Source organism: Alligator sinensis, unplaced genomic scaffold (assembly GCF_000455745.1).
Source record: "Alligator sinensis unplaced genomic scaffold, ASM45574v1 scaffold1072_2, whole genome shotgun sequence".
NCBI classification, from domain to species: Eukaryota; Metazoa; Chordata; order Crocodylia; family Alligatoridae; genus Alligator; species Alligator sinensis.
The window spans coordinates 250,777-263,288 of NW_005842278.1; the positions used below are offsets into that span (position 1 = coordinate 250,777).

The 12,512-nt window shown below is 41.0% G+C and overlaps 1 protein-coding gene across 8 annotated transcripts in view; it reads right to left on the reverse strand.

The window, feature by feature from the left end:
• PPFIBP2 (PPFIA binding protein 2) overlaps window positions 1–12,512 on the reverse strand; it is a 206,012-nt gene that overhangs the window by 58,933 nt on the left and 134,567 nt on the right. For 5 of the 8 annotated variants that reach the window (XM_025209275.1, XM_025209279.1, XM_025209277.1 and 2 more), the window contains 2 exons: window positions 10,580–10,711; window positions 2,275–2,457 (listed from right to left, as the gene is read on the reverse strand). In XM_025209275.1, the coding sequence (XP_025065060.1) occupies window positions 2,275–2,457; window positions 10,580–10,711 (315 nt within the window). The remainder of the gene's footprint in view (window positions 1–2,274; window positions 2,458–10,579; window positions 10,712–12,512) is intronic. The other 3 variants (XM_014521940.2, XM_014521943.2, XM_025209278.1) reach the window with 1 other exon arrangement.

Genomic DNA, 12,512 nt, shown 5'->3' on the forward strand with positions numbered 1-12,512 from the left:
TTGCCAATACCAGATCCAGTATGGCATTCCCCCTAGTGGGACCGTGTACCTCCTGTGTCAGGTGGAGGTCCTGTACACAGGTTAGAAACCTGCGTGAACGGTGGGACTTTGCCGTCTGCAACTCCCAGCAGATGTCTGGGTAGTTTAGGTCCCCCATAACTACCGCCTCTTTAGCTTTTATGGTCTCTGAGAGCTGCCTCAGGAGCCCCAAATCTATTTCCTCCCCTTGGTGTGGGGGTCTGTAGCAGACCCCTACCACGAAATCCCTTTCTCCTTGCCCATGTAGCCTAACCCACAATCCTTCTACTTCCTCATCCTTTGATTCTGTCTTGATGAGGGTCGATGTATATTGCTCATTGACATAGAGTGCAACCCCTCCCCCTTTTTTCCCCACCCTGTCCTTTCTGTACAGCCTATAACCCTCAATATGTACCGCCCAGTCGTGGGACGAATCCCACCAGGCTTCCGTTAGCCCTACTAAGTCATAGGTTTTTTGTGCCAGCAGGAGCGCTAGTTCATCCTGCTTGTTCCCCATGCTCCTAGCATTAGTATATAGGCACTTGAGCCCTGCGACTGGTGCCTTTGCTGCCCCCCTGCTCCGAGGACCTACTTAAAAAGAAAGGGGATTAAAACAAAGGGTTACAGTGATGTCATTTTAGGAAAAACATACTTAACTGATCAAAGCACAACAATGCAAGCAACAATACAGAATCATGCCATTTCTTCACCTTGTAGAAGATGCAGCTTTGGGATACATATACAGCTTCACCAATATATTTTATCCTGCTCATTGGGTAAATTTTCCAAGCACTACATTTTGCATTTAGTAATGTCTGTAGTTTGGCATATTAAAGTACAACTTTTCTTGCCTTTTATGGTGGTGCCCAATCCACTTTCAAAATGTATCTAAAACAGGGATGTAGCTTTGTCACTGGTTCTATCCACACCTGCCCATCCTCAATTAAGTTTATTTCTTAAATGTCTCCCTAACCCCTCTTGAACACAACTGTCACTTTAATGCTCATTCTTGAAATCAACAGTACCAATTAATCTTGGGACTTGCTTTGTGGAAATGGTGTTCCCTGAACTGAAGTTTAGAATGGGATGAAGTTTAACCTAAATCCAGAAATCGGATATATATATTTCCATGCATTAAGCAGCCATCCCGAATGAGACAAGGAATATAAGCACAATATCTCTTCAGATGTGCTTTCTGAACACATAAAGATATACATTTTTTCAATTTGATTTTTAACCTGCTTCTTCAATGTGTGATTCATATGGTAGTGTAACAGTTCACTTTTTGCAGATACTGACAATGGCAAACTATTAAACATAATGAAACTTAGTAAGAACCAAATCTGTACAGGACAGAAAAAAAAAGTGAAAGAGAGAAGTGATGGGAAAACACATATAAAGGATTCTGAGAAGATTATTTGCAGAATCATTTGGAATCCATGCTGTAATTAGAGGTACAAAACTGCAGCAAAATGGCACTAAAAACCAAGTCTTAAAATGGGCTTTTGGGTGGGAATACCAATGTCATTCCACCTCCAATCAACTTAAGCAGCTTAAGCAAAGTAGCTTTTACCCTGACATGCGCAGTGCCTTTGATCAAATAAAGCTTTTTGTCAGTTTCAAAAAGCTTCTCGTAAATGCTTGCTACAGGGAATAAACACATTTTTGGTTCATGATTTCCTTATTTTTAAATGCATAATGAAGTCTCTGATTGTGGTACTTCCAGTCATTTAATCCAATGAGAATACATGCAATGAACAGTATGAAAGAAATGTAAGTTCAGTATTATTTTAGAGACCTTTTAGATATTCTTACCATATTTACCTGTAACTTCATTGCTGTAAATGTCTTAAGCAGTTCAGACATTCAGGAATTAACAGTCTCCTGTATTCCCCATGTCAGTGCATGACATATATGACTGAAGGCTTGAAACTATCCTGCTGTAAATCATACAGACTTTGTTCTACAACAGAGCAGGTATAATAAAACACTTTTGAGCTAAAAGAGAAATGGATACCATGTACAATCTGAAGGATGTATTTCCTTCTCGATATTTGTGTATTGATTACAAAGGCATGAACAGGAGCAGTACTTGGCCTTGATTTATTATTCAGATTAGTATATTAACAAAGCACTGTAATAAAAAGCCACACAGATTAATGCCTACTGCTCAAAACACTATTCTAATTAACAGAACTCAGTTTGGTGGAGAAAAGAGGCAATGCACAGACTCATGCTAAGGGGTACTTCTCATACATCACACCGAGAGCAATTCTTCTGGGTGAGGGCCTCTACCACTGATCTTGTGCTAGGCTGAGGACCATTAGTTGTCAGGTCAGGTTTCCTATCTTGAGACTTTCTTTCCTGGATTTTACTATTTATTTCCAGCTGCAGTCTACACATCTGTTCCTGTAGCTCACTGATCAGGTTCACTACTGACTGCATACAGGAAAGAAAGGCAGATAAAAAGAAAAAAAGAGGTCAAGGAAGAAATGAGGTCAGGAAGCAAAGTGTATTACTTTGAAGTCATGACATTAAAAAAATTCAATGAAGTTAAGAGGCAAACTGGAAAAGAACAAGCTATATTTTCTCCTCACAATGGAGGTATACATTGTCATAAATCTAGAGGAGGTCCACTGAGTTAGTGTTTAGAAACCAACAGGATAGATGCGCTAGAATTATTCAGAATGAACATCAGAGTGGAGATCAGAGTTTGGCCAACATCTTCAGCAATCCTCTGCAGCAGAAATAAGTCAGATATCAGGACAACTGAAAACATTATTATCAAGTTTGACCAGTGGTGGAAGCTGTTTTGGGACATGGATGAATACAGGATTTACAAGCACATTTTTTTGCTGAAGTGACATTGGCTATGTTGACTTATGAAATCAACTTGGACAGTTGCCTATAGATCAGTTAGGATCATAAGTCAGTGGCCACATTATTTTTAACCACTGGCATTCACACAGAAAATAGAATTAGCTAACCTCCATTTTACTAGCAGGCCAGTTTGTATCTGGGACTAGGAAGGGTGACAACAATAAACCCTTACACCACAAATGTAGCCATATAAAATTGGGCAGAATCTTAACACAGAGATCATGTGAAACAGTTAAGCGGCATATGTCAGAAAAGACAAAATGACATCATAAAACAAAAGCATTCATGTGGAGAAGATCTACTCTGACATAAACAACAAAACAAAACATTTCCAGTTATGGAAGCAAATTAAGAACAAATCAGCACTAAAAGCTCAGAATCCTAGATGGTTTTCCAGCAACTGTGAAAAGTTGGGGTTCCTTTTTCTCAACATTGACATTTACTGAAAACCTATAAATTACAGATTTGCATTTTTCCTAAATCAACTAAATCTGATGACACTGATCCATCCCTTGAATGGGTGGGACATTTAACTGTCAGTAAAATACCTAGAGACACTCAAGAGATTTTGATTTTCTCTATTATGAAACATGGATGTTCTGGTGAGGTTCTATGCTTACCTGGAGTTTTTCTGAAGTCCGGTCAATACAAAGATAGCTGCAGTTATGGTTGGTAACAGTCAGAACATTTTTGTACAGGTGAAGAGCTTACAGAGTGTAGGCATACATGTTACAGACACCTACATGCTGAAGACAGTCAAAGTCCTCAGCATCTCCACAGGACTCCATTGCCAATTTTAAATATAAAAAAGGCCCCCTTTTATTCTCCAAAAGAATCACTATCACTATCAGTGATATTAAAAAAAATTACAGGTCTGATATTTTCACTGTGTTGAGCACCGGATTCAGCATAGCAGGTGCTCATCCTGTTTAAGCACATCTTTAAGTTATTTGTTGAATCAGGACATAAATATATGCTCTGGTCAGATTTCTTCCTCACCCAGCAGAAGTTTTAGGCTGTAGATAAATGATATATCTACAGTCTAAATTGAGCCAAAACCCCTTAACAAATTAAGACATTTAGAAAAAGAAACTGGCCCCTGGCATATGGAGGCTGTAACACCTGTTCTTTTGGAGACAGCTGCACTGTCATGGCTACAGCCTGCCTACCAGCTCACCAAGACAGATGCCATACACTGGATCGATACAGAGCCATTTTGCAACAACGAAGGGCAGGAGTGAAGGGAAGTACCTTTTTAGTGAAGGCTGCCACTCTATCAGAATACTGCAAAACAGAACATCAGGAAAGCACCTAGTTTTGTATAAAATCTGAATACTATGCAGACTCCTACTTTGTTTCCTTATATCACAGTTTCATCAAGTGGCTGATGTTATGTGTGCATGTGCTATTTATTTTTTAACACAGTACTGATAAATCACTGTTGATACTTTAGTATATGATTTTCCAAGGTAAGGTGCCTGACTCCCTTATTTCTTTGGAAAATCCCCATTGTGATCCTACCTGTCTTTGTCAGGGAACAGGGAATACCACTAACCTGCACAAGGGTTTGCAGAACCATTTGCTGCGTAAGTGGAGCACCAAGGTAGATGTTTGTACATATGGACTGACACAGAGAAGAGACCAACCAGCTTCTCTTGTTACAGATCCTTTTCAGGGCAGTGCAACAGTTCAGCAGCAGACATGTGGGAGGCCTCTTGTGCCTGCCTTCCAGCCTTTTTACTGTGCTCCAAGAACAGAATCCCAGAATATGAGGCCATGCATGTCTGCTTGCTGCGGACTTGCCTCAGGGCAGACCTGATAAATTAGAGATAGTAGAACTCCCTGCTTCAGCAGACAGTTGGAGGGGTCCATAGAAGAGAAAGTGAAAAGCTCCTGATGTAGTCTCTGTCTTTGCTGATTCCTGTTCTTCTCTTAGAGGGAAAAGACTAGCATTGATTTCATTTCAGCTCTTTTTGCTTCTCGTTTTCTTGTAATCTCTCTGTCCATTCCCTTTGTCAGGCCTCTTCTCTTACAGCATTAAAGGCTATTAAACTGTTATATCCAGACTTTGGCTTGGGCCAAAGAGAACATCTAAACTTTCCAATTCTTTTGGAAAGTTTGGAACCAGACCCAGATCTAAATAAGCGCAAGAACATTCAGAAGCACTGAATGCACTTTTTTGTTTTTTGCCACTCTACCCCCATGTATTTATAAAGCCTGGATTGAGACCAAGGGGAGGCACAAAGCTTTGTAGCAACAGTGATCATTAGCAGCACTAGCCCTCTGAGACATAAAAGAATCACATTGATAGATGCCTTAGAGCAGGGGTCAGAGCCTGCATGCCAGATCTGGCTTGTGGAGCCATTGGATCTGGTTCATGGAGGTGGGGTTTTGGTGGTATCTGGCAAAATAGGGCTTTGGCAGCAGGTGCTTTCCACATGCCACCAGCTGCAGAGGTTTCTTCTCCTGCCACCACAGAGACAAACATGGCAGTCCTATAGTGCCTGCCTTCCTACCTCTATTCTGAGAAGTGAAGGGAAAGACATGGGATGGGGGAGGAGAGGTGATTTCTGGCTTACAGCCAGAAAAGTCTGCCTACACTTGCCTTGGAGCAAGAGAAAAACTCAAGCTAAACATGTTCCATTTTGGTTTCAATTTCTAGATACAAACAAAAAGTACCTGTTTAAGGCCTCTGCCACATATTACACTTAAGACATGTTTAACCAGTTAATCACATCTTAAGTTGTAACCTGCTCACACTTTAAAGCAATTAATAGCGTTTTAAACCAAGGAATAAGCCACAAAGTAATTCTGCAAAAATGTGAATAACTCTGAGCCTGGTTTCTATCACACCATTAATTATGTGGCCAGGTGTATCCCTGTGGCTGGGAGCCCCATTTTCTGATGGTGCACTCCTATAGCTGGGAATCTGGATCAGCTGATGGGGCTCCCAGCTACAGGACCACATGATATGCCCGTGAGGCTGGGAGCCCCATGAGCAGCGGAGGCTACCAGTTGTAGAAGCTTCCTATCTGCTGATGTAGGCGGAGTGCCATGCATGTGCTGCAGGAAGCACAATTGTGTGGATCGTGCATGAGATCGCACCGCAGCTTTACCTGTATGTCTGGCAGGGGCTTAAGTCCCTGGAGAAACTTTGTATCTTGGATGTAACTTTTCCTACCTAACATTAAAAAGGTGACACAGATTAGATTTGTTGTCACTGTCTAAATCCTTGTTCTTATCACAGGAGACTCAGGGCAGAAACAAATCAGGGCCAAACACATAAGCAATAGGGACGTGCGAAGAGGGCAGTATTCAATTCGGATTCAGATTTGGCCTAATTTGGGGAACAGTGATTCGATTAGCTGATTTGGATCACTGTCCCGATTCGACTTGCCCGAATCTGAATCTGAAGATTCAATTCTGATTTGGAGAATCAGCAATTCAGCTATAGACACAGCTGTATATGTTTTTTCTATGTACCTTGAGGTACCAGGCATGGCTTGTGAATGCTGAGATGGTGGGGAGGATGGAGCGGATAGAATATTTCTGGTCCACTTTCGGGTCCACCACTGAGCATGGGGGGATCCCTCCGCATCTCCCTGGCTCAGCGATTGGCTGCAGGGGGACCCCGGGTGCCACCCCTCCATGCTCCTGTGGGACGCTCCATCCGCCCCACGATCGCAGCAGCGTTCATGAGCCATGCCTGGTACCTCGAGGTACATAAAAAAACATATAAAGCTGTGTCTATGGCCAAATCATCGAATCTCTCTGAATCTCTCCAAATCGATTCAGAGTGATTAATGGGTCTCCTGATTCAATTTGGAGTCGGAGATTTGGCCACTGAATCAGGCCGAATCTCCTCTGAATCAAATCAGCGACCGAAGCTTTGCACAGCCCTAATAAGCAATAGAACTAAGAAAGGACACAGAGACCTCCACTCCTACATATTCTCAGTAAGGCAAGAGATACGGGAAAGCTTTACCCTATCAGCGCATGCATACAAGTAGTAGTCCCATGCTTTTATCAATCCAAAGCAAGAGAAAAGGGAAAGACTATGCAGGTACGGTGGCATGGAAATTGGGGGAAAAAAACCTTCCAGGAGCCATTTCCTCCCTTTAGCTGCCATGCAAGGGTAGGGGGAAAATTTGTACATAGAACACAACTCACAGTCCTGCCAATCAGGGTTAGAAAAGTAATAGAAGTGGCAGGTCTGTTTCTAGACTCTTCACCAAGTCCCTGGTAATTACCCACCCTTGTGCATCATGAAGCTCAAGAGAGCGCAGATCTGCATTATCTTTAATACATGTCACTGTGTATGTTACACAGACTGACTGTCATCAAGCAAGTAGCTCATGAATACAGTCACAATACACAATGCCAGGAGCACAGAGGGAGTGGGAGGTGGGGGAAGAGCACAACAGTTGTTCCTGCCACCTCTTAATAGAAGGCTAGCTTGTGTCTGGGTGCTCACATAGCACAGGCATCTTAATTGCAACATGTCAGTTGATACTGAAGCTCTATCACAACTTGTTGAAGTTAACCCTCCCCTACCCCAAAAAAGCTCCCCCACCCCAAAAACAGCTAAGCAAGCTGGATCTTCAAAACTAAGACCTTTTCAGATAAGATTTTAGAGATGGCCTCAGAAACATTCAGATTATATCACTGCTATAAGAGAAGTCATTCTATGAAAAGAACAGTAAAATTGCAAAACTCAGAGGAAAGTCTGTCTGCATACAAATATGTATTATTGTGGCCCTTCTGTTAGATGGATAAAAATAGCACTTTCAATTTAGCACGTGCTTTTGGAGAGCCAGTGACAAGTGGCATTTGGTATGAAATTAATATCTTGAAAAGAAGCTTAGATATACTCAGCGGACTCTTTGTTACTAACTAAAACCAAACCCAAACCACAGCTGCAAATTGCCCATGATAAACTGAAATGGATTTGACAGGTAAAACATTCACTTCTGGAAGGCTATCTTAATTTGCCGGATCTTGCCCCAACATCATAAAAATAATATGTTAAATTCAATGAGGTCAACTAGATAATATTGTTCTGAAATAAGTAAGCCAACAATCAGAATATATTACAAGCATATTTAGTTGAATTTTCATACATTGTTTTTGAATGTGTTTTTGTTTTAAATCTATTCCTGACAATGGCATGAAACAAGTCTGGATGTGCAATATAATTAGCATGCAACTTAACATGGTTTAGCTAGTGTATGGCTTCTGGGCGAGTTGGCTTTTGTTCTTGAGTAGAAAACTCAACACTATTGGTAGTGGTAACTCAGGGTGCAGATGTAAGTGACAATTTTTGCCCAATCTTGCCACAGAAAACGGTCTATAGCTGTGACCAAACAAAACCGCACAGCTGCAGACAGCTTAAAAAATGGCTGGTGATCAGGCAAAAATCTGAACCCTCATTGCATGAAGGTTCAGATGAAGTTGTTTCAAAACTTCTGTTTGGTCTGGGGGAGCGTTGTAACTCAGAACACTTCCTGCAAAGCGTTCTGAGTTAGAGTGGGAAGCTGCACTTCTGTCTGCACCCTCAAAATCCCATTGGCATCACAGTCACTGTTATCAGTCATGAACTCTGTTCTAAGCAGAGCAATTCACTGATGTGTGGGAAGGGGCAGCCCAGACAAGGCAGCAGACAAGGTGGAGGTAACTTTTTTCTATCCTGTCCTCTGCAGCTTCACCCCTTCCATACTGCCATACAGTGAGTCTGTTCCAAATGTTTATTGCAGCTTCAATTTATTTGCTACGTGTAGTTATTGACATGCCTTAGTTGCATTATGGAGATTTTTCTCAGTTTGTCAGTTGTGGCTCCCTGAAGCACTTAAGTGGACTGTAAGTGTGCCTCTACAAACATGAGTACAAGGAACAGTTTGAGATGGGCATTTTTTTCTCTTCAGAATAGTTTTTGCTGAAAAGGGGAGGGTTTTTTTTTTTAAATTACAGAAGTTTTAGGGGGCAAAATTGCATTAATTCCCAAAAATTATTATACTAGGATATTTTAATGTTGGTAGAGGATAATGGGAGATTTGAATGTTTGGGAGCACATACCCCTTAGCAAGAGATTTGGACAGTTCCTTGTGAAGTAGATTGCACAGGCCTCTTCAGACTTTAGGCTTGAAGGAGATTGCTTAGGCCTTCTACAATTAAGAGACTGATTTTTATGACCAAAAGAGCCTGGGGAGGCCACAGATGTTAGTAGGGATGCTGTTATCTTCCTGGCTTTCAACCAGTGCCAGAAACCTTTGGGCAGAGTGATACAAAAGCATGTGCAGAGGAGGCGGGGGGAGAAGGGGACAACAGAAAAGTGAACAGTAAGACAGTATGTTACAGGTATGCACAGGTAAACTTACATTTGTACACTCATGTAACTGATAACTTGTTGCAAACATTAAATTATGGGGAGAAGATATCTTCCCAGCACAACCTGGATTTCATATTTATCAAGTCATCTAGGAACAAGTCCTAGTCATCTAGGAACAAAAATGCCTTCATAATACCCTGACTTATCTGTGGCAAGTAAGGGTGTTCCTAGCACCCATTTGACAGGCTTTGATTTTCCAATAATCAACTTCATTTCATTTGCTAATTGTTTGTCTGTTACCCCTGGGAATTTTTCTCCTTTAATCTTCCAATGATGCTGTGCTGTGCTGGCTTTCACTATGCTGTGTTGGCTTTTACTCTTCATACATGAAGAATGTCTTGCATTTGAAAGCTTGTCTAGCTCTATCCCAACCATGTAGTTGGTGCAGTAAAAGATATCTCTGTAAGAAATCCCTGCCTCTCACATAATTCCTGGACCATTATGGCTATAACATCACTCTAATGCTACTTTGGCATTTTAAGGAATTGTGCCTGGTAGTTATGAGGGGGTCGTTCATGCGGTTTTAAGAATATGTGCAGTTTTAAGAATAGGTAAGACAAACACTTGTTTAGGATAGTTTATAAGGAAGATTTTGCCTTGAGCAGGGTCAGGGATGGGGGCAGAGGGTGTGGGATGGAACTAGATCATTTCCTGAAGTCCTTTCCAGTCTTACTCTTCTATGATTCTACCTTAAAGTATAAAGGACCCTGACAGTTTTCAATTAAAAGTGCAATGGGATCCATGATCCCAATGATCATGCTTTCTTTCTGCTATGTTACACATGGTACAATAGTGAGACTGGCAATCAGATCCCAATTGTGCCCTATTGCCAGTGCGGAGCCTGCTGCACGAGCAATTAGCAATCCAGTCAGCAGATCAGTGCTCCCAGCCTCAGGAGTGCTTTGAAGTTAAGGGCTCTGATGCACCTGAGGCTGGAAGCCCCAGTCAGCTGAATATCACTGCCTGCTTTTCTCATTCCCCAACTCCTGTGGAAAGGGAAAGGCTCAGTTATTTGCTGTTTTACTACATCCTTCCAGAAAGGATTCTCTGTATCTGACTAAAGCTGCCCTGTAACTTTGAAATTAGTACATAGAAAAAGAAAAACAAGAGACTGAAAAAGATGCATTCATATTTGCTAGTGATTTGCAGTACCAAAGATACACAAAGAGTACCTTAACTGGAAAGCTACTGTGGCACACTCAGTTCGGCCCTGATATTTCTACAAATGATAGTAAGCCTGTGGAAGCTGAATGTACACAAGTGACTAAGCATCAAAAGGCCAGCAAGGAGACTCACCTCAGCTTTGTTCTGCTTCTCTTCATATTCACTCTGTTCCTTCTCCATACCAACCAGCTTTATCTTCAGGTCCGAAACTTCTCCCATTAGATCTAGTTTCTGAGTCTCTAGTGATGTCCGGCTTAGCAGCTCCTGAAAGAACAGGAGAATTCCCCTCAACCGACACACAGTAATCGTGATTTACACGAACAAGTACAGCGCACTAGATTCTTTATTGATAAGTAGGTAGAGAAGGTCTCTACCCAAAGTTTATGCCTTCACTACAATTATAAGATGATTCTAAACCTCATTTTATAGCCACATGCCCTCATTGTTTACGCTGCAAAAATTGCATGGCACTGCAGACGCATTCAACGTAAGTATTTATTACAGTTGGGAAATGTAGCTGCTATCCATGTTTTTCTGGAATTGAAAGAATTAGAATATATCTGAGTGAAAACTTTTTCAAGTTCACTAGAAGGCTCTATTCGGCTGAAAACAACTGAAAAGAAATTGTTTTTACTATCGGCAAAAGGAAAAAAGCACCAAGGAGACTGAGAGGAAGCCTTAGAAAAGAATAACCTTCGCTACCCTTTTCCAACTATGTGTCAATGATTTTTGCAGCTATTTTTCCTAAGTGTTCTTCCTTGCAAGTTACTAAAGAACATTTTTTTTAGCATGTTTGTGCCTGAGCTATTTTGTAGGCAAGTCACTAGCTGGAAGACTCTGTGGAAACTGAATGAACACAAGCATACATAACGTTTCACAAATATTTACATGGCACAGTAGAAAACAGTGTACCAGATAAAATCTTTTCACACAGTTTTCTATAGTCCCGTGGGTAAGAGTCTGAATTCCAGAATCCTCACCAAGAAAGAACTAGATTTCAATATTACAATACAATAATTTATATTTAGATTACATTTTATAAAGTTATTTAGCCAAATATATTCCACAACATGGCAGCCTAGAAAATACCTAAAATCTCTTTCCGTTGCCTGATCATGATAAGCAAATCTTTTCTACCATGCTGAAATCACCTGTAATTTTTCTTTGCACAGTGGAGTACCAGTTGATTTCTCAAGAGCATGCACACTGCCTAAGTGAAGAATGTTGAACAGAAAGTAATGAGACTTAACTAAATTAAGCACAGGAGACAATGTCTAAACCAATCCACGTAAACAAAAACACATTTGGCCACAATTTGTGCTTAGATGACCTCAGTGTACTTTTAGAAACACTAGAAATTGATGGCAGAAAATGACAAGTTTTGGACAAAGATCCTTGTACCAGTCTGCTATCAATGAAACTGGAATATGTTTCTCTGTATTTTCCTCATTCCTTTCAACTACTGGTATCAAGAAAGCCAAGATCAAAAACTTCCAAAAGACAATACATAATTATCATTAAGAAACGCCCCCCCCCCAGAAGTGTTCTAGCACCTCTATTCCATTTGTGGAAGTGATATGTATGTTTATCAGCCTGAATCTCATGGAGAGTCAAGGGCATTTAGGCGTATTAATGCCTAAACCACTTTTAGAATAGAACTGACGTGCCTAAGTCACATAAGTCCTTTTGAAAGAAAGGGTGGTAGATTCTGGTCTCTGCTATATGATGTAAATCAAGAGTAACTTCAGTGATGATGATGTAGTTACTCTGGATGTGCACTGATGTTACTGAGATCAGAATCTGCATCTCATACTGGTGGGCAGACTAAGTACTTACATTATGGCACAGAACCAAGGAAGCATTTTGAAAAAGCAAAGCAAGCAATGATTCATTTAAAAACTTCTGATCACTGTTTATTTGGAACCCAGAGAGAATCCATATCTAAATTGTTTAAATCTGGAGGGAAATATTGTCCAGATTAAAAATAGTAATTGACTCCCATCTGCATTCCCACAGCAATTAGCTAAACCACCCACTGTTCCCAGCACTTTGCCCATTTCCTGCT